Source organism: Pseudorca crassidens, chromosome 9 (assembly GCF_039906515.1).
Source record: "Pseudorca crassidens isolate mPseCra1 chromosome 9, mPseCra1.hap1, whole genome shotgun sequence".
NCBI classification, from domain to species: Eukaryota; Metazoa; Chordata; class Mammalia; order Artiodactyla; family Delphinidae; genus Pseudorca; species Pseudorca crassidens.
In genome coordinates this window covers 10160084-10183672 of record NC_090304.1, presented here as the reverse complement: position 1 = coordinate 10183672, position 23589 = coordinate 10160084, and the positions used below count along the sequence as shown (strand labels likewise).

At 58.5% G+C, this 23589-nt stretch overlaps 2 protein-coding genes across 12 annotated transcripts in view; one reads left to right on the top strand and one right to left on the bottom strand.

Moving 5' to 3' along the window:
* LRRC10B (leucine rich repeat containing 10B) lies at nt 1-2725 on the top strand. The gene has a single exon (XM_067748814.1). It carries the CDS (start codon nt 225-227, stop codon nt 1101-1103), a length of 879 nt encoding a protein of 292 aa, XP_067604915.1. The 5' UTR covers nt 1-224; the 3' UTR covers nt 1104-2725.
* Nucleotides 2726-8786: 6061 nt separating this feature from the next.
* The window catches only part of SYT7 (synaptotagmin 7), a 59084-nt gene continuing 44281 nt past the window's right edge, over nt 8787-23589 (bottom strand). For all 11 annotated transcript variants that reach the window (XM_067748803.1, XM_067748802.1, XM_067748809.1 and 8 more), the window contains 6 exons: nt 21356-21491; nt 16830-17100; nt 13267-13436; nt 12757-12871; nt 12062-12261; nt 8787-9887 (listed from right to left, as the gene is read on the bottom strand). In XM_067748803.1, the coding sequence (XP_067604904.1) occupies nt 9783-9887; nt 12062-12261; nt 12757-12871; nt 13267-13436; nt 16830-17100; nt 21356-21491 (997 nt within the window). In that variant the 3' untranslated portion in view covers nt 8787-9782. The remainder of the gene's footprint in view (nt 9888-12061; nt 12262-12756; nt 12872-13266; nt 13437-16829; nt 17101-21355; nt 21492-23589) is intronic.

Sequence of the window (23589 nt, the reverse complement as noted above, 5' to 3'; positions counted from 1 at the left end):
GAGGCCGGACGGCGGACGGCGGAGCGCGGCCCGTGGCGCGCGGCGGCTGGGCCCCAGGAGGGCGCCTCCTCCCGGCCAGGCACGGCCCCCCTCCCGGCGCAGGGGCAGGCCGGGGCGGGGGGCCCCGGAGCCGGCGCGGCCTTGGCCCCGTCGAGGAGACCGGAGGTTCGCGAGGGCGGGGCGATGCCGGGCGGCGGCGGCGGCCCCGGCCGGGGCCCGTGACCATGGGCATAGCCGAGTCCATGCCGGACGAGCTGCCATCGGACGCGGAGGAGCAACTGCGCAATGGCGAGGAGCAGTTGGAGCTGAGCGGGAGGCGGCTGCGGCGGCTGCCCAGCGCCGTGTGCGCTCTGAGCCGCCTGCAGAAGCTGTACGTGAGCGGCACGGGGCTGCGCGAGCTGCCCGAGGAGATCGAGGAGCTGCGCGAGCTGCGCATCCTGGCTCTCGACTTCAACAAACTCGAGCGCCTGCCCGACGGTCTGTGTCGCCTGCCGCGCCTCACGCGCCTCTACCTGGGCAGCAACCGGCTGCCGGCACTGCCCAACGACTTCGCGCAGCTGCAGAGCCTGCGCTGCCTCTGGATCGAGGGCAACTTCCTGCGGCGTTTCCCGCGGCCGCTTCTGCGCTTGGTGGCGCTGCAGTCGCTGCAGATGGGCGACAACCGGTTGCGTGCGCTGCCCGCGGAGCTGCCGCGCATGACGGGCCTGCGCGGCCTCTGGCTCTACGGCAACCGTTTCGAGGAGTTCCCGCCCGCATTGCTGCGCATGGGCCGCCTGCACATCCTCGACCTAGACCGCAACCGCCTGGGCGGCTTCCCCGACCTGCACCCGCTACGCGCCCTGCGCGTCTTCTCCTACGACCACAACCCGGTCACTGGGCCCCCCCGCGTCGCCGACACGGTCTTCCTTGTGGGCGAGGGCGCCGTCGAGCGCATGGCCGAGCGCGACGAACCCACGCCCCGGCCGCCGCCCAGGCGCCCAGCGCGGGTCTTTGAGGATGAGGAGGAAGAAGACCTGCTCATAGGGGGTGGGAGCTCCCGGGCTCTGGGGCCCCCCGTGGACAGCCTCTGCGCCCTGGAAGCAGCTCCAGGACTGGGCACCTGAGCCTGTGCTCTAGGTGTTTGGGCCTCGGCCACTCTGAGAGGAGGGCCTCTGGGAAGGTTTGTGGGAACGGTGGGTCCCTACTTGAGGCAGGGAAGGGGTCTCTTTGGGCAAGCTGCCGGGGACAGGCAGGCCTGGGGGTCATCTTCAGACATTCCAGGGTAGTGAAAAGACTGCCTACTGGCTGGTCTCTGGGCGGTCTTCAGGCCAACAAGTCCCGGTTCCGTCCAGTTCTTATAGCTCCTTCTGGTCCCTGATAGAGTCACTGACAACACAGTAGTAAAGGCACCAGCTTCTTCCTGGAACCAGGGTCACACTGACCATGGAATCATCCCCTTGGCAGAGTCTGGAGGCTCAGGGCACCCAGCAACCTCCCTCCTCCTGGAGTCTGGGTCTTCTAGGTCCACCCTTTCTGGCGCAGGAGCCGCTACCTCTGGTGTGGACCACAAGCCTGCTTGAGGAAGAACTGCCCCCAGAAGAAGGCCTGGCCCAGGGGCAGGGGCTTGGAGTTGGGGCTGGTGCCCGGGACAGACAGGTGTGGGAAACCGGGATTGGGGCCCTAACCATAGCTGCCCTTGTTCCTCCACCGGGGATCATGGTACATACCTCCCTCCCCAGGTCCCCTAAATTTTGTGTGGGGAAGGGGGGACTCAGAAGGCAAGGTCTCTGCCCTTGCCTTTTACTCTGTTCTGTTCTTCCAGCCTGTGCCTGGAATCTTGCTGGGAAAGAGAACATTCCCTCCCTTCCCCACAGCCTGAGCCTTCCAGCTGTCAAGTTTGAAAAGAAGCCACTGTGCCTCTAGGGCCTCCTGCACTGGAGAGAGAGGCTCTCTACTCTGGGCGGCTGCTCCAGTGTAGCCACTGCCTGTACTCTCCATTCCCTTAAATGGGCACCATCGGGGTGGCTGGCATGGCGTGGGGCATGGGACGAGCACTGTGTGCCTCCACTCCATCACCAGGACAGCCTCCGGGGGTGAGGAGTGAGGCCTCGCTCTGCAATTCCCAGGGCCAGACCTTTCCCATCCAAGCAATAATGGGAGGAGGGCCCAGGGCCAGGGCCGCTCAGGGACACTGTCGGGGGCAGGGCCCCCTCCATGGTAGCGTTTTCTTTAGGAAGAAAAAAAAAAACTGGCTGTAAACATAAATTATATTTCTCGGAGAAAGAATGTGCGTTTCCCACATGCCTGTTTATTTATAAGCCCTGGGAGCACTGGGTCCCGTTGCTGTGGGGACCGTGGGCTCCCTCTGGCACTGCCCTCTGTCCATGTGCTCCAGCTCTGTGTCACAGTGGCCCTGGCCAACTGTTGTATCCTGTCTGGGGAACAAGAGCTTGTCTTCAGTCACAAATGGCTTTGGCTGTGCTCTCATCTGGCTGTATCTTACTCTCTGCCACCTGGCCACCGCCCCTCACCCCCAGTCCCCCTTCCTTGGTCTTCTCCAGCTTAATCCTCAAGTTCCTGACTCTTAATATGTTTCTGAATCTCAAGCTTGGCTGACCTTTCTCTATTCTTTCACTGGCACTGACCCCCATCCTCCCTGTCTGAGTCTATTCTTCCCTCCTTCCATCTCCCTGGCTCCATTTTCCTCTCTCTGTCTCTCCCTCTTAGTCTTTTTTTTTTTTTTTAACTCAGTCATTACTTTCTCCCCTCACTGTTCAGAAAAAAAAGAAAGTATAAATATTTAAAGAAAGAGAGAAAATTGTAATACCTCAAGCCTAGAGGCCCATCTCCCTTGAGAAGATGCTGCCAGGCCACCATCACCATGGCAACAGGGATGATGTCATTCAAGGCCCAAAGGTCAGGCCTGGCCCAGCAGCTCTGCTGGCCACTGGGCTGGACCTGGGGGTTAGGAGGAGGCTGGGGATAGATCTGAAGGAGGCAGCTTGGGAGAGTGAAGGCCTCCAATGGACAGAAAGTGCTCTTAGGGTGGGAAAGATTGGAGGCTGCCTCCTTCGCAAGGAGGAAGAGGAGTGCGGGGGTTGGCTGCAGACCTTGTCCCTCCCAGGGCTCCTCAGGTGCCCATGCTCCCCCTGTTGAGGTTCCATCAGGGCCAGTGGTCCCTCCTGTGGTCTTGGAACTTGCAGGAAGGAACTTGAGTTCTCAGTCACTCAGGTGGGGTAGGAGTGTCAGCCATCCAGACTGTCCTCTTGCCCCGTGATTCCTATGATGGCATATTCCCCTGGGCCTAGAATCAGAAGGCATGGATTTCAGTCCTGGGACTTCCCTGGTGGCACAGTGGTTAGGAATCTTCCTGCCAGTGCAGGGGACATGGGTTTGATTTCTGGTCCGGGAAGATCCCACATGCCGCGGAGTAACTAAGCCCGTGCGCCACAAGAGCCACAACTACTGAGCCTGCGTGCCACAACTACTGAAGCCCGCGCACCTAGATCCCGTGCTGCGCAATAAGAGAAACCACCGCAATGAGAAGCCCTTGCTTTCCGCAACTAGAGAAAGTCTGTGCGCAGAAACGAAGACCCAACACAGCCAAAAATAAATAAATAAAAATTAATTAAAAAAAAAAAAGAAAGCATGGATTTCAGTCCTAGTTCTACTATTGACCGAGAGATCTTAAGCAAGTCATGCCCCTCCCTGCCCCCCAGGCCTCAGTTTATCCATCTGCACACAAGGAGCTGCGTTTATTCAGAGCTGATGCTGCAGCTCGGCACTCCATGCAAACTGGTGCTTTTCCGCCTTCCCTTTATGCAAATCCTAGAGGTAGGGGAGGGGGTGCAGGGGAGCCACAGTTATCCTGAAATCACTGCCAGCCCAGATTCCCTTCCTCTCTCTGGTCTGTTTCCCTGTGCCTCTTCCCCCGTTGCACTCCCCCGAGGACTCTAGGTCCGGGCAAAGGCCCTGTGATAAGTCCCCCTGGGCCCTCCTGAGGCACACAGGGCTGTGCCTTTTTGCATCGTCAAGGACGGCACCCTTAGCCACAGCCGCTCGCCAGCCAAGCAGGGCTGCTGAGGCTGAGTTTCTCCGCAGGGAAAGAGGAGGGAAGTGTGTTACGGGCCGGGAACCAGCTCTGCTGCCTGCTTGCTCTTCACATCAGGAGCCGCTTTCTCTCGGGAAGTTAGAGGGTTGGGTTAAAGTGGGCGCTGATGCCTGGTTCGAGAGCGCTCTTGAGGGTCTCTGTGTCTATGTAGAAATGGGGGAGACTAGGATAGGAAAGGAGCTGTTGCCAGGGAAGCTGGGCGTCGCAGCTCTCCTTGGTGATGGAGAGAGCAGGGCCTGTTGGGGAGTTCTCACTTGGCCTGGGGGCAGCAGGGAGAAAGGGAGATGACTTTCCTAGGGGCACTTGTTAACAGTGGCCGCATCGACAGTTCCGCACGTTGTTGGGGGGACAGTCAGGGGTGGGTGGGCCATGGGGGAGCAGGACAGAGGCCAGGGGAGGTGGCAGATCAGACCAGGAAGGCAGGCTGCGAGGACTGTGATGAGACCAGAGCAGAGGCAGCGATGGGGCAGGGGACAGGCCTGGGGAGCTAAGTGACTTGCCCATAAATGGGTGTTAGGGCTCCTAACCCAATGCTCGATCCGCGCCACGGGAGATCCTCTCTGGACCTCCATGGCTGGTGGTCAGGTCTGGGTGTGGAATAAGTGGGAATCGTAGCCTGTCTTCCTCCCGGGGCCTCCCAACAGCCCTCTGCTGGCCGGCGGAGCAGCAGAGATTGGATCCTCTCCTGGCTTCATTACCGCCATCCCCCTCTTCCCACCCACACTCAGGGCCTTCGGAAAGCAGGAGGACAAGGTGCTCGGGACCTGGGGGCCCTGCCCAGAAGCCCCTCCGTCGCATCCAATGCCACCACATCGGCTTGCTCAGCCGTCGCCCCAGAGCTTCCTTAAGTCACCTGGGCACTCCCGTTCTGAGGATGGACGTTTATTAGCACACCCGAGTGTGCTGCACAGAACATGTATTCAGACAGGGGTCCCTGCCCAGGGGGGCTCACAATCTAAAGGTGACACCACACAGACACACGGGACACAGACACAGAGAGCGGGGCAAGGGACACAGATGGTTGGGGAGACGCGGGCTGGGGCATATGGGGCGTGTTCAAGCGTTGTCCTTCTTGTTGTCTTTGTCGGGGAGGGAGAGGAGAGCAGGACGCGGCCTGAGAGGGCCTTCCAGAAAGCAGCGGAATCCGGGAGGGACTTGCAGGAGAAAGAACACCAGAGGCCCCTGGCCCCAGGCACAGGGAGGGATGGGGAGTCTCTGCAGGCATGGATGAAGAGAGACCCCACGAAGTGAAGGCAGGAGGAGATTAAAAAAGGCCAGGAGGAGGCCTGGAGCCCGTGGCATGGGGCTACCGCCTCTGCCAGGCCGAGCTGTCCTGCTTTCAAACCTAGATTTTCCAGAGCGAGGCTGAACAGAAGTCCTGGCAAGGAGTGATCGTGAGGCTGCCTCCCAGACCCTAGGGCTCCCTCCAATCTCTGAGCCAGAGATCAGAACCTTTTAACGGGACAGTTAAACCAGGCTGTCGGAAGTTCATGGGGCAGAAGGGGAGAGGGCGGGCAGCTTCAGGTGGGGGTACTTAGTGCAGGAGGCACCGTGGCCCCTTCACTCGGAGTGGGCAGGGGACACACGACAACAGAGGGCACTCATTTCCGGTGTGCCTGCAACAGATGTAGCACCTTCCTTCTGAAGCACCCCGAGAGCTGCCAGGCCTCGGCTTCTCCTGGGCTATGTGTGGGAGGGAAGGGGAAAGGGCTGGGATGATTATTGCTCTTCTGTGGACGGAGTGAACTGACACCAGGAGGAAGGAACTAGCTTGCCCGGGGCCACTGTGTCTGGAGAAGGAAGACACTGGGGTCCAGCTTCCCAGGTCCTCAGGTTAGGACCGGCCTTGGGCGTTTTCGAGTTGGAGGGACTTTTGCAATCCTAAAGGATGAAACCAGAAAAGGATGGAGAGAAGCCACGGGTCCAGCCAACAGACCCAGAGCTTCGCAGGGAACAGAAGGAGGAGGACGAGCTGGCCTGAAACCACAGTGGCCCAGCCAGAGTTCAGGTGGTGGTGGGGAAGGTGGAGGGTCTCCCTTTGATTTGTCTGACCTGCCTTGGAGGGTGGTTCCCCTGGGAACTGAGGAAGGGGATGTCGGGCTGGGTGAGCTAGAGGGGCCCCCCTCAGGCCCCGAGGAGACTCCACTCCCAATAAGCGTTGCTTTAGGCCTGATCCAGGGGGTACGGCTGCTCCTCTGATTTCTGGGTAGCTGGTGGGCTCATACGCTCAACCTGAGGAGGGGCTGGAAGGGTCTCGTCACCCGTGAAGCCAAATCTCAAAGGTGACAGGTGAGGGGAGATGCAGCCCCAGGCTCCCCATCCCCTCACCCCACTGCTTCTTCCCCTGGAAGGAGAGGGAGAGCTAGACCCACGGAGGAAACAGCCAAGGCCCTACTTTTTCACGATCCTTTATTAATCAGAACAGGCCTTGCCACAAAAAGCAGGGCCCATTCCCACAAAAATATGATTTTGCAAAGAGGAAATCTTGCTGGCTTAGAGGGTGCGTGTGGTGGAAAAATTTTGTATGATTCTTTTTTTCCTTTTTTTTTCTTCAGTTTTCCTTCATTTCTCTTCGCTGCACATTTTTTTGTGATAGTGGGTTTTTGTTGTTGTTGTTGTTTTTATAAAACGCTTGCACTCAAGGACTCAAACACAGTACAAACAGCGACCACCAATCCCCACCCTTGGGACCCCAGAGGGGCTGGGGACTCTGGGGCTCCCCCTGGCTTTTTTTGTGGCTGTTTTCCTTGTCCCTTCCCTGGTGTCTGGCGCCGGTGGGCAGGTGCGGGGCCCTGGAGTAGGTGGAATTTGTACAGCAGTTATGTGGGGAGATGGTCACAAGAAAGGATACCTGAATAAGATAACGACTAAGTCTAGGGCGCCCACAAAGATGGCAGATGACCGCTCAGGAAGGGACCGGGGACACAGTGGAGAAGGGATAGATGGGCCCAGGCAGGCCTCAGCTATCCCTGGAGGCTCTGTGGGGGGAGGGGAAGGCGGGCCTTGCCTTCAGGCTACGGTAATAATACTTTACTCGCGGGTAGCACCTTCAGAATCCTCCTGCCTCCACCCCCAGGTCAGGTGACAGCGGCCTTACAACCTCCCCTATGAGGTAGGTGAAGTATTATTACCATCATTTTACAGATGGGGAAACTGAGGCCCCGGAAGTGTGGGTGATTTGTCCAAGGTCCTAGGATGGTGACAGGGCACGAGGGCCCTCCCCCCACCCTCAAGTTCCCCCTTTCCTTATTCTTCTATAGCCTTAGACCGCCCCCGCCCTCACCCCATACCACCCGCTGCTTCCCTTGCTAGCCCACCCTGCCCTTGGCCCACCACTTGCCACCCCTCCCCCGCGTCCCAGAGCTCAGGGTGCCCGTCGCGGTTGGAGAACCCCAGGCCCGGTTCATCGACGTGCCTGGGTGGGGTCAGATTTGGAACAGGCACGGCCTGGAGACGCTCTCTGTGTGTGATTGGCTAAGAGCTTCGGGACCGGGCTCGGAAAACGGGGATGCAGTTGCCCCGCCCACTCAATGCAAGTTGGTTCAGTCCCCGAGCGCTCTGTAGCAGACACCGGGGCCTGGGACTAGGCTCGCTCTCCCACCGGCCTCCGGCGCGGAGGGGCACAGGATTCCAGCGAGGGATGGAGGATGGCAGATCCCCTCCGCTTCTCAAAGCTTCCAACAACACCCTTTCTTCGCTTCCACTGTCTCCGGGGTCGCTGCCCTCCCGTCCCCGCTGGGGGCTGGTTCCCCAGCCTGTCCGATAAGGACCGTGCCGTTGGGGCAGACCCCCATTTTAAGCAAAGCTACAATATGGAAAAATTGGGATTTACAAGGAATGTGGGTGACTATTTGCTTTACGTTAGCACTCTTCACTCTACGAAATGATTCACCTACTTCGTATGATATTCCTCTAGATTCGTGAGGTTAGAGAGTAGGGGCGGGGTGGGGGGAGTGAGATTCTAGGTAAGAAACTTTTGATACGGGCAGAGCTGTGAGCGTCTACCGCACAGAGCAGAACGCTCATCTCAAAGGGAAGTCTACTTAAGGAAGATGGTTCCCGACTGCCTATGCTTTTGCCGTGCTAAGTGGGAGACCCTTTCCAGAGTCTCCTTCCTGGGGTGTCAGACCCATCTGGGGTTGAACTGTGCTCCCAGACCTCGTCCACAGACTGTAGTGTCAGGGCGCCACCTCGCGGTGTGTGCCAGGAATGTCAGGCCCAGGCTCGCGGACCCCTGGATTTGAGGCTGTCACCGGCTGTCTTGCATCAATACCGGGACCGGCGTGGGGGTGAGTGGGCTTAAGCAGGGATCATCCCGAAATCTGCTGTCTCCAAGGGGATGCCAGTTCTCGTCTCTGCAGGAGCTGAGGCAGAGGAACCACAGCTTCTTTGTGTGGGGGCAACCCCAGAACTCACAGAAGCCTGGAATGTTCCCTGCTTCCTCTGCCGGAACTGAGAGGGGCAGAAGGAGCTGCTCTGAGGGACCAGGATCGGTGGGGAAGGTGAAAGGAAAGCCCTGGGGAAGGTCAGGTGATGGCAGATCAGAGACCACGACGGAATGAAAGGGAAGGTCTATGGGCACAGGGGATGGAGGGGTGGAGGCGCGTGGCTGGGGAGGTCTGCACAGAGACGAGGAAAGGGAAGGAAGCTGGAAGGCGTGGCAAACGTTGCCAGCGCGGCTGGGATACAACATCTGGGAAGGCTGAGGGTGCCTTTGGATGAGGGTGTCAGGGAAGAGAGCTAGTGGGGGCTTGGGACCCCTGAGACAGAAGGGAGCAGGGGAGTCCTGGTGGAATGTGATACACACAGGGGGTGCCTAATGTTCAAGAGGCGAAATTGCTGGGGAAGGAGCTAGTGGAGTTTTGGGGAGGCGGGGTCGGGGAGGAGGAGGCAGCCCAGCTCTCAGCCCAGCTCCTGTCTGCCCCCTCTTCCCCACCCCCGCTTCCTCCATCCCTGCCTCCCCTCCCCCCGCCCCCGGCTCTGCGCATTGACTTCTCAGCGTCCAGCCCTACCTCACTTCACGAAACCCTCTCTGCATCGTCTTCAGCACTGCGGGCCCCAGGGGAACAGGGAGCGAGTTCCCCCACCCGCACACACGCACGCACGCACGCACACGTACACACACACGGTGGACACAACACAAGTACACAGGGCTGCGGCTCCAGGACCCCGGAGCGGGCTATATACGATCCTCGGTAATCAGGGCCCAGCCGGCACCTGAAACTGCCCTGGAACACGCCTCTCTTGGTCGGGCCGGAGCCAAACGCCTCGACCTCCCCTCTCCTGGGCCCACGTTGCGGCCTGGAGAGGGGGTGGCCTTTCTCCACTCCAGGCACTGCCTTAAAGAAAACGGGGGACCGTGCCCACCTGGCGGGCCTCTGGAGGGATCTGCTCGTCTGCCCGTCTGGCTCTTGTGCTCCGCCCCCCACTTCTTTAGTATCGGCAAGTCAGGAAAGAAAGGGGCAAAGCAGGAAAATGGCCCCCAGAGCCCCTCCACCAGAGCTGGACCGGTGGGGAATGGGGCTGGTTCTCCCGAGAAATGGGGCTGGATTCCTGGGACCCCTCCCTGGCCCAGCCCTCAGGATCCTTCCCTCACCCATGGCAGGGGGGCCAGGCCAGGCATTGTGCATAAAGTGGTGAGGGCATGATGGGGACCCAGGCCCTTGGCCCCCTGGGCCTCCCGTGGCCCCATTCAGGCCTTCAGCTGGTGCCACTGAGCCACAGGCTGCCGGGGACGCGCAATCATGTCCTTCCAGTGTTTCACCTCCCCGGGCCCACTCTTCCAGGACAGGTAGATCTGGGGAGAAAGGGAAGAGGACGACATTAGTGGCACTCTCTGGGGCGTCACCCCTGTGTCATTGTGGAAACGGAGTGTCAATGGTGGTGACACTCCGTTTCCACAATGGCCTGTGATCATGGGGACCAAGGGGCTTCTGCCTGCAGTGACAACCTACCCCACAGAGGCCCCCCTCTTTTCCTTGTTGTGCCTCCCCTCGGGAGCCTGGGCATGCCTGGCCCTTCCGAATTGGACTCCCAGACTCTTCTGTGGTTTGGGATTGATGGGGATGGAGGCAGTTCTCTCCCACATCCTTCCCTTCCCCACCTGTTGGGCACGGCCTATCTCTCCTTACTGACAATCACTCCCACGTCCTGGGCACTTACTACACACCAGACACTGAGCTAGGGACTTTATATACATAGATCATCAAATCCTTACCTGTGAGGCAGGTATGTTATTATCCCCATTTTACAGATGGAGAAACTAAGGTACAGAGAGACTGACCCATAGTCACAGGATTTATGAGTGGTGCAGAGGGATTTGAATCTAGGTCTTTTGGGCTCTATCCTATCGGCCCAAGCCCACCTGCCTCTGTGTTAGGGGCCTCACAGCCTCGGAGGGCTGTGTGCATGATCCCCGGGCTGACACCAGCCTTGTGACTGACGATTAGCTAACAGCATAGGGCTCTCTAAGCCACCCAGACCAAAGTGAGAACAAACCCACCTCCACCTTGGTTCAGACAACAGAAGGTAGCACTGTTTCAAAGGGAGCTATAAGTGGTATCCAGAGAATACCCAACTCCAAAAGGCTGAGCTTCAGAAGCGCTTAGAAATAGGTATGGTTACTTGGCCTGAGCTCGCCAAGGAAGGGCTCAGCAGGTCCTGCTAAGAACACATAGTCCCGCTGGGGTGGAGGTGATGCTGTCCTGGAGTCCTGTCCCACTTGTGACCACAGGTCGGCAAGTCATACTCCCTGGGCCTTGCTAGATGGCAGGCAGGGCCAGCTCTCCTCTTTGGGGCCAGCTGCTTCTCTTCCACCCCCAGCAGCTAGGTTCTCCATTCCTATCTGTCTGAGAGGTGTCTCCACCTCGGCCCCCTTCCCTGTGGGCGCCCAGGTCGCCCCTTCCCACTTCCCTCATACAGGGCTGTGCCCTGGGTGATCCACGGTCTCCCCTCACTTGCTCCTGGCATCTACCCCTCCCCTCCTCCTGCCCTGATCACTGGCTTCCTGCACTGTTCCTGGTCAAACTTCCAAGCCTAAATGGACACACATGCCCTTACTAAGAACTCTTCAAAAACAACTTTCATTATGATAGTAGCTAACATATACATCCCAAGTTCTGTGCTAAGCCTCTCGCCTGTGTTATCTAATCCTCCCAGCACACTGTGAGGTTAGGATCGTCTTGCTCTCATTTCAAGAGGAGGAAATGAGACTCATAAAGGTTATGGCTGTTAAGAGGTGGACCTGGCACCTGGATCCAGGTAGGATGACTATCAGGAGCGTACTCTCAACACTAAGCCACAAACAAACACAGGAACAGACGTGGATGCGCTCATGTCACAGAATCGCATCCTGCAGAAACTCAAGGCCAGGCATGGATTTGGGGTTAAAATAGGAGGAGGAGAGGTCACTTTCCACAAGGAGAATGTCCACGTATCTCAGGCAATTCTTACGCCACCCTGTGAGGTGCTGTAGGGTTGGTATTAGCAGCTCCATTTACAAATGAGAACGCTGGAGCCCACAGAGGCAAGTGACTGGCCCAAGGTCGCTTGGGCAACTGACCTTGGGGAACCAAGATGAGGTGGGAACCAAAGCCAGGTCTTTGGAGCCTGACTACAGCTCTCAATACTTGCCTCACGCAGCTCACCCTCTACAGACGGGACGCTGGATGACGTTGCTCCGATGTCCTTACCCTGTCAGAGGGTCCTGTCCAGAAAACCCTCTTCTGGGGATCCAGGGCACTTTTTCCTACCACCTCCTTCTTTCCCTGCTCTTCCAGCGGTCTGTCCTGAAGCGGTGGACCCACAGTAGGACACTTAGGGAGCATCTCGTCCAATCCTCTCATTTTGAGATGAAACGGAGGCCCTGACAGGGGCAGGGACTGACGCTCTCTCTCCTGCTGTCCAGCCCTGTGCTCGTCCACTACCCCGGCTGCTTCTCTGGAGAACAGACCCTTGCCGGGGGCCCCCTACCTTGCCAATGACGTCGTTGCGGCTGAGCTTGTCCTTGTCCATGACGGTGATGACGATGGTTGTCTCCCTCAGCTTCTCCGTAGGGATGTCGAAGGCAAAGGACTCGTTGAAGATGGGGTTCAGGTTCCTCTTCATCGTCACCGTCTTCTTCTTCTCCACCCGCTTGTCCTTGTACATCAGCCACACCTTCACGTAAGGGTCTGGGGGACAGGTGGGGGAAGGGTCAGAGGAGCAGCGGGGGGAAGCTGGGGCTGCGTGATTTCCCCAGAGGGTGAGGAACGCCCTAAGGAAGGAGGAGGGGGGATCGGGGGGGTCAGCAGATGGAGGGGCCGCAAGGGGCCTCAGCCATCACCTAGCGCCCTTCCGTGAACGCGAAGGAGAAGACTGAGAGGCCAGGTCTCACCCGAGGTCACGGACAAGTGGTGTCGGAGCTGGGACTAGAACCCAGGCCTCCCCACCGTCATGTTCGCTTTCCTCCTGATTCTGGGAAGGACAGTATCCAAGATGGCGCTGACTCTGAGGGTGCTCCGGAGACAGCGCCAGGGCTCTAGGGCAACGGAGCTGGGACTGGAGGTGGGGCACGGGGGACAAGGGTGAGGGCCACAGCCAGGACCCTGATGTCCACATGCAGTGAGACTCCCGTGCGCCAGAAGCTCCCCGGCCCGTCTGCCCTCTGCTGCGAGAACCGCCAGCACCTGACGTGCCCCCGATGTCCATGGCTTTGAGGTTCCGGGCTTTGATGATGTTCACGATGATGGAGTTGGCAGAGGGGTTGTAGCAGAGAGACAGGAGCAGCTCCCCTCGGCTCCCCTGGGAGGGACAAGTGGAGGGGTGAGGCTGGGCCACTCCTCTCAGCTCCCCTGGGAGGGAGAACAAGAGGGCTGTGGGGACAAGGGGAGCCCGCCCCCCCCGCCCCCCTCCCCGCCCCAGGACCCCTCCACTTGGACCTGGGTGCTTACCCGCCCCCTCTGTCTGTCACGGATGCACACCTGGTCTCCCCTCATCTGGCAGGTCTGGGCCCTGCTCCCCAGGTTCTTTATCACAGCCCAGCCTCCCCTGAGATTGTGGGTGGGAACTGCTCTGTCAGGCCCGCCCACCTGCCCTGCCCCACCCATAACCTTCCCAATTCCCTGAGCTTGTGAGGGGACTAGGACCGGGCCAGGATCTGCCAGCCTCCCAGCCAGGACCCGCAGGTGGGGCCTTACACTCCCATCGCTGCATGGCTTCAGATCCTTCCAGAAGGTCTGCATCTGGGTCAGGTCCACCTTGTTGAGGGGGATGGACACCTCCCCGATGGGGTCATTGCGGCTGAAGCGGTCGTAGTCCAGGACCTGGAGGTAGAGGATCCTCTGCACCACCTTCTCGTAGGGGAAACCTGGGAGACAGACAGCACAGGGGAAGAGCAGGACAGAGTGGCCACACGGGGCCGGGGCAGGGCAACGCTCCTGGGCAGGAAGGCCCCGGGAGGAAGGGGAGGGCTGGCCCTGTGTCTTCCTGCTGCCACCCCACCTGGGTGCAGCCGGCAACACCCACATTCAGACCCTCCTGAAATGTTAGCAAGGACTGTCGTGGTCTCATCTGTCTCCCTTGACAGTTCTGCGAGGTGGACGGTGTCTTGTCCATTTTACGGAGGAGGAGACTGACGCTCCGATGGCTTAACTTACCTGCCCAAAAAAGTCCCACAGCTAATCAAGAGCAGACTGGGACAATTCATTCACTGGTTCATCACGGGTCCATCTCGGCGACTGGGCAGTGGCCACCTTGCTCTCTGGGTAGCCCTGCCACTGCCAATCATCCTGAGACAAGCCTAGGCAAGTGGCCCTGCCTGAGATGGCCACAGCTGGCAGAAAGCAAGCCCCAGGAGGACTCAGGGCAGAGGGAAATGGCAAAGGCAAAGAAAAAGCAGTAGACGCCTGTCCTAGGACTCTGCGCTTCCCCTTCCTCCTCCTGCCGATGCACCAGCCAGTCCTCCTGTCCTTCCTCATCAGACCGGCAGCTGCCCCCGTCTCCACGGCCACCTCCCCATCCAAGCCGCCGGCACCTCTTGCCTAGATAGTTGCAAGAGTTTCCAAACAGCCCTCCCCGCTTGTGTACTTTCTCTTACAGCTCCTTTGCAACACGGCAGCCAGAGTGATCTTTTAAAAATAGAAATCACATTATGATGCTCTCCCGCCGAAAGCCTTTCAGAGGCTCCCAGTGCACTTAGAATAAAAGCCGTGCGCCTTGCCCTGGCTTCAGGGCCTTCCACAACTTGGCCCACTGTCCTCTCCTTGCTCATCTTGTGACCGCTCTTCACTCAATGACGGAGCTCCAGCCACCCTGGCTTTTCCTGCCCCAGCCCCACCATGCCCTGTCCTGGCCTATCCTCTTCCATCAGGTCTCAGCTTTCTTTCCTGACGTGCCAGATGGGGTCAGATCCCCTGTTTTATACACTAGCACTTTCCTTTCGCAGCACTTATCTCAGGCTGTACTAGAGGTTTATGTTTCCATGAGTCTGACTCTCCCACTGGGCCAGCATTTCCAGGAAGGCATCTCTGTCCTCAGCCACCGGATCCCAGCATCTAACACTGTTTCTGGCACACAGTAGGCACTCGATTAAATATTTGTTAAGTGAATCAATAATTGAACAAATGAATAAATGCCCACGAAAGGGCATGGAGTGTGCTGGGCTGGAGCAGGAGATGAGGCCAGAGCGGAGAGCCAGGGGAAGGAGCTTGGATGGGACGGTAGGTACAAGGGAGCCAGGGCAGGTCTGAAGCTGGAGTCACAGCCTTGGGAGGCTTAGTCAGAGGAGAGGCCGGCCTGGGGCGGGCAGTGGGTGCAGGCCAGCCTAGAGGCCTGAGGTGCTGAGATCCTGAACCAGGGTGTGTGCAGGAAGAAGAGAGGATCCTTACTACCTTAGCTCAACTGGTGGAGAAGATGAAGGGGGAGGAAGGGTTCTGGAGGATTCTCGCACCTTTTGCCAAAGACGCTAGAAGCACAGAGTTACCTCTCACCAGGGCAGGTGCACTGGAAGAGGAAATCCTATGTTCCTTCAGCCCCCAGACTCTGAATTCCTTCAGGGCCTCTTCCTTATATTGAGGGGGGCTATGGGCCGTGTCTTGCTCACCTTGGAGTACCCCAGGGACCTGTCCAGGTGACTTTTTTTTTTTTTTGCCACGCTGCATGGCTTGTGGGATCTTAGTTCCCTGACCAGGGATTGAACCCGGGTCCTTTGGCATCCATTCAGGTAAAATGCATGAGGACAAGTGTTCTGGAAAGGTTGAAGGCTTCAAGAGGTCCCTGCGCCTGAGTCAGCTCTCTTCAACACCAGAGGAGGCAGTCTCCTATCTGGCAAACTCCTATTCATCCATCAGAACCCATCATGAATGGCCTCTCTTCTGGGAAACGTTTTTCAGCGCCACCAAGGGGAGTTTATATTGGGTTCTCGCAGCATCTGTCATGCAATGTATGGCTTAATTATCTACACATCTGTGTCCTCCAAGGAATGCCTTGAGGGTCACAATGGTGTCTCATTCTTTTCTGTACCCCAAGTACCCAGGACAGTGCCCAGCCCATACTAGATGCTGGGTAAATGTCTGCAGAAGGGATCAGTGGATTGGGGCTCTGCCCATAAATTTCACCCCACCAGCTGGCTACATACACCTGCAGACAGACAGCCAAGCCTCTCACTGGTCGTGCCATCTCTAAACCTGTTCCCATGCAGGACTGAGGAGGGAAGAAACGAGCAAGCACTCACTAGCTCACCCTCAATGATTTATTTAGTGGGTGAGCTGGCTGTCACTGTGCCAGCTGAAGGGGTGAGATATCAAGTGGCTGGTACACCAGATGGGGAAGATTCCTGATTCCCTGGGGCACACACTGTAGGTTCTGAAGAGCCAGGGCACCAGGCAGTCGGCAGTTGGTGTTGTAGGGATTTATTCTCACTGGTTGAACACAGCTGTCAAGAAAGGGTAATGGTTTCTCTAAGTGGGGTCCAGGCACCCAAAGGGCCTGGGACAGAAATCACTCCCTGATCACGCACCCAGTTTCCTGGTTACCTTGACTCCTCAGAGACAAGAGATAAAGGTGGGCCTGCAGGAGAGAGGAAGGATATTTGCCTCTAGGACCCTGGGGCATGGTTCAGAGCTCTTGTTCCTGTGCATCTGGGGGGAGCCTGTCCCGAATAGGGGGAGGGGTCAGAGAAGGGGAGCCGATGGAGTGTGTTTAACAAACTGGTATAAAGTGTTTTCTGGGTGTTGTAAGTGCTTTTACAATGCACTGAGTTGTTTAACCCTCACTAGTATCTTTATTTTACAGATGGGGAAACCATGGCACAGAGAGGTTCAGGAACTTGCCTCTGGTCACACAGCTAGCAAGTGGCAGAGCTGAGATTCAAACTCAGGCAGCCTGGGCCATGGTAAGAGCCTGGGCTCTTACCCACTACACTACGGTCACTGCAGGTGCCCCACCTCTGGACCCTGCGGCTGCCTTCTTTCCTCCCTGCACGCCTGAGGATGGGTCCTGTGTCCGGGCAGGGGCCCAGCTTTCCTCCTCGGCCTCTGGCTGTGATGCTGGTTCCACTCAGCCCTGTAACCTCATCCCAGCTGGACACGGTACGCAGCAGGTTAACCGGGCCGAGTTACTTGCCCGTGTGTGTCGGGACGCGCGTGTGCGCTCACCGGTGCGTGTGCGTTTGTGCATGTGGTCACGTGGAGGGGGGAGGGTTGGGCGGGGGGTGGAGGAGGGGAAGAGGGGGACTCTGGGGGCAGGGGCAGTGCAGCCTCACCTTCAAAGAGGAAGGTCTCGTTCCAGTGGGGATTCAGGTTCTTCCGCTTCACCTTGGTCTCCAGCTTGTGCTTCTTGTCTGGCAGCAGGTAGATCTTGACGAAGGGGTCGCTGGTGCCGCTGAAGTCCTTGGCCGGCAGCTCCTGGGCCTTCATGATCTTCACGGTGAGCGTGGACTCCTGGAAGTTGTAGCCGACACTGAACTGGATCCGGCCCAGGTTCTCTCGGCTGCAGCCCTCGTGGACCTCATCCTCCTCAGAGCCTGGGGAGAGCTGGGGGCGGGGGAGAGGCAGGCAGCGCTGGGGAGGATTCTGCTTCCCTGAAGCCCCCTCTGCAGCCCAGCAGGGTTGGGAGGCCTCGCTGTGCCCAAGGCCGGTCCAGCCGCCTCCTCCCCCTGGTCACCACGCGGGGCTGGTGGTGGTACAGCCCACATTCAGATCTGGGTGAGGATGCTGAGGTGGAGGGCAGGTGCCCTGACCAGGGTCACACAGGGAGGGAGGGGCAGAGCCGGGACAGCCCCTGAACCCCAGAGCAGCGTGCACCCCACTTCCCAGCCTCTCAGAGCCCCGGGTCTGCTTCGCCTCCCCTGGTGCACCCTGGGACCCGCCCCCCACCCAGCCCCCTCCTCCATCTTTCCACTCTTCCAACAGCCCTGCAGGGTCCCCTGCGAAATACACCGACACAAAAACCTGGGCTACAAAACAGACGAGGGAGATTGTTCTCATCTCGAAAGAGTTTACCACGGTATTTCTTTAGAAAGCGACTCTGGGGTTCTGAGGATGATGTGATTTACAAAATGAGAGAGGCGAGTTTTCAGAAGCAACGTCTGTTTGTGTAAGGCAGGGACACTAAAAGTACAGATTCCCAGGCCCCATCCCTGGGGAGCCTCATTTGATGGGGCTGGGGTGGCCCTGGGCGGCAGAATTGTGTAATAGGAGCCTCAGACGACAGTACTGCAAACCAAGGCTGAGGACCACTGGAACGGAGGCTACACCTGCATTCAGCCCTCATCCCCCAGGGGTGGCACTGGAGCCGACCCAGCAACCGACAGACATGTGGGGGGTGGCATGGTGTCCCATTCCCAGGAGGATGTTGAAAAACTAGGAAGTAATTGGGGGGAGGGTCTCCCAGCCAAGTGTTTCCAGTTGTGGTTGCTCGTTGGGGACACCTGGTTAGGTTTTAGAATCTTGCCCATCCCCCAGCCACCTGGTGGTTAATAGATACCTAATAAGGACCTACCGTATAGCACAGGGAACTCTACTCAGTACTCTGTAATGACCTATATGGGAAAAGAAGCTAAAAAAGAGTGGAGATATGTATACGTACAACTGATTCACTTTGCTGTACACCTGAAACTAACACAACACTGTAACTCAACTATACTCCAGTAAAAAAACAAAAAACGCTCCTGAGGTGATTGGGTAAGAGCCAGGGTAGGACTCAGGGTACCACGTTTATGACAAAACTGCTGGTACCGGTTTGCTTTCTCTCCTTCCCCTGCAGGAGACTTCTCTGTGCCCTCCCCCTTCATCGTGGAGAGGTGACCCCAGGCTCTGAAATACTAATTAATACAGATGATAAGAATGTGTATAGTGCCCACCAACCGTTGCGGAAGACTCTTACATCACCTCTTCTTACTGAATCCTGACAACAGCCGGGAGAGGCAGCTATCACCGCTCTCTAGCTGAGGAGACTGGCTCAGAGAGGTTAAGTCACACGTCCAAGATTGCACAGCAATATGGACTCTCTCTGACTTGAAAGTCCACTCTTTCCACCAAAACAGGCCCACATCCCAAGACATTCTGAGACTTCCTCCTGCAAGCCAGTGAGGACTCAACTGCCCTAGGCGAGGAGTACGCAAATCACACTAACGATAGTAACTACCCTGCTCCTTGTACTGTATGCTTTGCCCTCCTCTACTCCCTACAGCATCCTGATGAGGCAGGCACTACCATGCTCCAACTTGGTTGGGGGCACAGAGAGATTACTGCCTCAAGTCGCCTGTGACTAAGAGATGAGCCCGGAGTTCGAACCCAAGTCAGCGCCCAGCCACCATGAGTGCCCTTCCAGCTGCCCTCACTCTCACACTCAGATCTGAGGCTTCATTAGCCACACCCCGGGTCCTGCCTGGAGGTGGAAGGGGGGCCGAGCTGCCTCCCTTGCTGTTCTCACAGTGGAAGCGGGTCCCTCAAGCCCTGCCCCTTGGCGGGATCCAGGCAGCCCTGCAAGCTCCACCCAGGCCCGCTGAGAATCTGGCTTCCCGACCCAGATCCAGTTTTCCCCTGGCGCTCCTTCCTTCTCCTCCTACCAGTCCCACTCCCTTTGAACCTCAGTTTTTGCATCTGTAGAATGGGACCATGAGACACACCTATGTTACGGGGTTCCAGGGAAGGTTAAGGGGGGGTTTACATCACTTTCGTGGTCCTGTTCTGTGGCCCGGCGCCTGCCACTGCTGGCCATGGACTGAGAGCCTGGGCATGCAGCCCCTGCCACGACCACTTGCCCCTCCACATTCCTTCTAAAGTTGGGGTGGAGACCCTGGTGACTGGAGCCCAGGTGGCCCCAGCCTCACCTGAGGCTGGTCACTTGGATCTTGGTTCCCAAACAAGGTAGTCTTGGATGAGAGGCCCAAGCTGGGCCAGTGGACTTCACCTCAGAAGTGGGCAGTGGCTCTGTGCCCACGCCCAGCCTTCCCAAACCACAGCCCTGAGTCTTAATTAACCAGCTGGGGCGGGGCCTCGATCTGTTTCCATGGCAACCAGGCTAGCCACCCCCACCCCCCCCACCAAGGGCTGGAGGAGGTGCTGCCTGAGCCCCAGCTCTGGCAGAAGTAAGCAGGGCAGGAGTAACTCAGATGGGGATGCGGCCCAGACTCCTCTCTGACCCTGTCCCCTTGGTCCCTTTGTCTGTAAGGCTGCGGGTGCCCGACTCCTGTTTCTCCATGCCTGGGGCAGGGAGTTCAGCCAATGGTTTACTTCTGCCCTGTTCATCTTCATCATCACTATTAATGCCAGTGACCCGGCTTTGGCCTAGGGCTAGGCAATTAGACCCTGCCTGCCCACCTCTGAGCATCTGCTGAGCACGTGAGAGGGCGCTGGGGCCTGCACTTCCTCCTTCTGCCTGCGGCTCTTCCCCCCCCCCCCGCCCCCAACCGGGGGCAGCAAGGGGTAGGCAAGCTGGCTGGGAAAGGGCCGTCCCTTCTGGGAACCTGGCTACCGGGAAGCTGTAGCCAATTAAGAGGCTGCACAGAGAGGCAGGATGGACTGTGGCGATGGCCCGTCCAGAGGAGAGGATGGCTGGGCTGATCTACATGGATGGGGGAAGACAGAGAGGAGGCGGTGCAGGACCAGGCACTCAGGGCCCAGGGGGCAGGGAGAGGGGAGAGGTGGGGAGGCCCAAGGGAGACCAGATCTGGAACGTGGAAAATCTGATGCTCTAATCTGCATCGGAGAGAAACGCAGATTTGGGGGCCCGTAGCAGGCTTGCTGACTGGGAATCTGAATTTTAACAGATCCCCCAGTGATTCGTGTGCCTATCACAATTTGAGAGGCGCTGGGCTAGAAAAGAAGAGTGTGGATGGATGGTTAGAGCCCGCCGAGCCCTGAATGGCAGGAGGGTGGGGCCTGGGGGCTCCGGGGGCCCCGGGGAGGCTGGGGGCTGCGGTGTCAGAGCAGTGGGCAAGGGGCCTCTGAACTGAATGACGTCAGGTCTGGCGAGGGCCTGAGAGCCCACCGAGCCCCCTTCCCTCCCTCTTTGGGAGGAAGGGGGGAGACAGGGAGGAGGGAAGGGGGAAGAGGAAGCGGGGCCCAGGTCCCAGTAGGAACCTAGCAGGCACCGGGTTCCCACCCTCACGTCCTCGCCCAGCCTTCCTGGAAACTCTGGGCTGCCAGGCCTGTGACTGACTCCCGCCTGAAATCTCCAGCTGCCAGATCACAGTGTGCTCTATCGCCCTGGGGCCTTGGTCCCTCCAGGAGCTCTTTGGAAAGTACAGATGAGGCAAACGGCTGTGACTCACTGCTGCCACCAGGGGGCGCCATGTGAAGCCACAACCTCTCCCGTGGTGAAAACACCCCAGATCCATAAGACAGGGATCCCGGGAGGCTGGGGTGTGGACAGGAGAACCCCAGCACAGCTGTTCCCTCATAGGAACTAGGACCAGAGGGGTTCTGCTCTCCTGTTCTCTTTGGGCCTCAGCTGGCTCCCCAGCCATGGGGATTGGGGATGGTCCCTGGGATGGGGATATGAGACCCGCTCCACGGGGAGCGCCACCAGAGACCGCTACTCAGTGGGATGCCACCCCAAGAGAGGGGACACCTTCCGCCTCCAAGCCCTCGCTCCACTAGCCTCTCCTTCTAGGATCACATAGCAGGTTTCTTGGGCCCCAGCTCAATCCAGAGACTGGAGGAGGGTGGGGATTCTTAGTCTCTCTTGACAGAGGACCATGCTGGTTCCCCTGCGTGACTCCCACACTGTCACCGATCTCCACGCCTGCCCCTCCCCCGGCCCTGGGCCTCCTGCCCGTCTCACCATGAGCATCTCACTGGTGAGGGAGTTGACGAGATCTGAGACGGAGGAGTGAGGCTCGGTCCGGCGGTCAGACTCATCGTGGGGCGTCTGGCCCGGCACTGGGGCTGTGTTCACTGCCTTCCCTCCGGTAGGCAACCTGGGGGTGGGAGGAATCCGAATGAGCATGGACCTAGAGGGGGGCTGGGCTGGGCGCCACGGGTCTGGGTGGCAGCAGACCCTCCTGAGACCCAAGTCGCTGCCACCTCCTGCGGGCCAGCAGGAGCTACGCTTTTGTCCATGGGGGCAGGGCCGTCCCCCTCGCCTCTGCCCCAGCGCGATCCGGCTTTGACTTCCCCGGCAGGTGCCTTTTCGGCCAGTGTTCCCACTCCTGCTGTTTCCCAGAAAATCCCCTACCCTTCAGCCCCTGCTTGCATGGCGGTCTCTGAGCATCCTCCCTCCCCAGAGGCTCCATCCATCCCTGCTTGCCCCAGCCTGGGAGGTTCCCAAGACGGCGTGTCCTCTCTCCGTGTCATTACCCTAGGCAAACACGCCCAGAGCACCTGTCTCCTGGAGGCCCCACCTGTTTGCTCAGGCTCAGCGGGAACACAGGTGCCCTTTAGACACGAGACTGACCAGGTGAGCTCAGGACCACTGTCCGCACAGCTCTGTCCAATAGAACTTTCTATGTCCACCCATGGTTATTGAGCATTTGAAATGTGGCCAGTATGACTGAGAACTGAATTTTCACGATTGTTTAACTTAAACTAATTTAGATTTAAATAGTCACCTATTGGACAGGGCAAATCTACACCCCCTTGCCCAAACCCGACCCTTCTCCCACTCCGAGGGCTACACGTTTGATAAGGCTCTCGCCCAGGGTCAGAGAAAGACAGGGTCCCACCGAAAAACCCCAGATCTGACGGCTCCACTCCAGGCCTTGTGTGCACCCCGGCTCCACACTGCCCCCGGCAAGCTGGGCTCTCTGGTCCAGAGGCTGGGTGGTGAGCCCAGTCTCCGTCTAGCTGGGGTTCAGGAAGGGGGCATTAAAAGCCTGCCCAGGGACCAGGCTGGAACACCCCATGAGGAGGAGAGATGGGGGCAGGCAGCGAGGAAGACGGGGTGATGGGAGCACAGGGCTCGAGATGGGCTACAATAGAACAGCTTCGAGAGTACCAGAGCCACAGACTCAGACACACACACAGGCTGGACACAAGCCGTGGCCCTCGGAATGGACCAGCCGCCAGCACACGGTTGACTACGACAGGCAGACAGACATGCACAGGATATGCCAGGCCCTGGAGGAGAGACACCAGGACCCAACAGCAGGGTGTGCACACGCTCACACACACACACACACACACACACACACACACACACACACACACACGAGCGCACACAAGCCTGACAGACACCCAGGGCAACACGGAGAGAATGGCAGGGGCAACCAGGCAGGTCAACCAGAGCAGCAAGATGACAGACATACAGCGATGTGCACACTTAGATCCTGAGAGGACACACATTCAGGGAGGCCCCAGCATGCCAAGGTGCGCATGTGAATTGGGAAACGCTGAAACAAAAAAGCAGGGAGCGGTTTCGGGGACAGACGCTCTGAGAATCAGAGGCACGGCGCACCTGCTGTGAGGGCCTGGCCTTGCCCGGACGACACGGAAACGCCCCACCCCACCCGGGAGGCGCGGGGCGCCCTCCCAGAGGTGCGGCCAGAGCAGAGCACACGCACATATACACACACGGACACGTGCTCACACAGACAGGCACGGGGAGGAGGAGACTGAAATAGCTGGAGAGGTAAAGTCAGGTTAAAAATAGAGTGGGAGAGGAGGAGAGAGCCGAGATTGACTGCTGAAGGTATGAGAAAGTCGGAGTTATTTTGGCCACACCACAGCGTCAGCACAGCTGCAAAGCAGCCTGGGAAGAGATGGTCAGCGCCACTGAAGCTATCGGAGGTCACAGGACAGAAAGGGACAGAGAGACAGGAGCACAGAGGCAGAGGGAGAGGCGGAGGGCCCGTCACTGGCCCAGGGACATCCCTGTGAGGAGCAGATGGGAGGAAGGAGACCGGGAGGGAGGGGGAGAGAAAGAGGCCGAGAAAGGTTAGTCGGAGGCGAGTGAAGAGGCTGCGGGGCGACGAGGGGACAAGGAGGAGAGTAGAGGCAGAGAGGAGGCGGGGGACACACACCAGGACAGAAGAAACATGGTGGCTTCGGAGCGAGGGCAGCGTGGGGGTGGCCAGGTCC

What these genes read in the sequence shown, in the direction of transcription:
- LRRC10B (XM_067748814.1), top strand. Translation starts at nt 225, where the DNA reads ATGGGCATAGCCGAGTCCATGCCGGACGAGCTGCCATCGGACGCGGAG.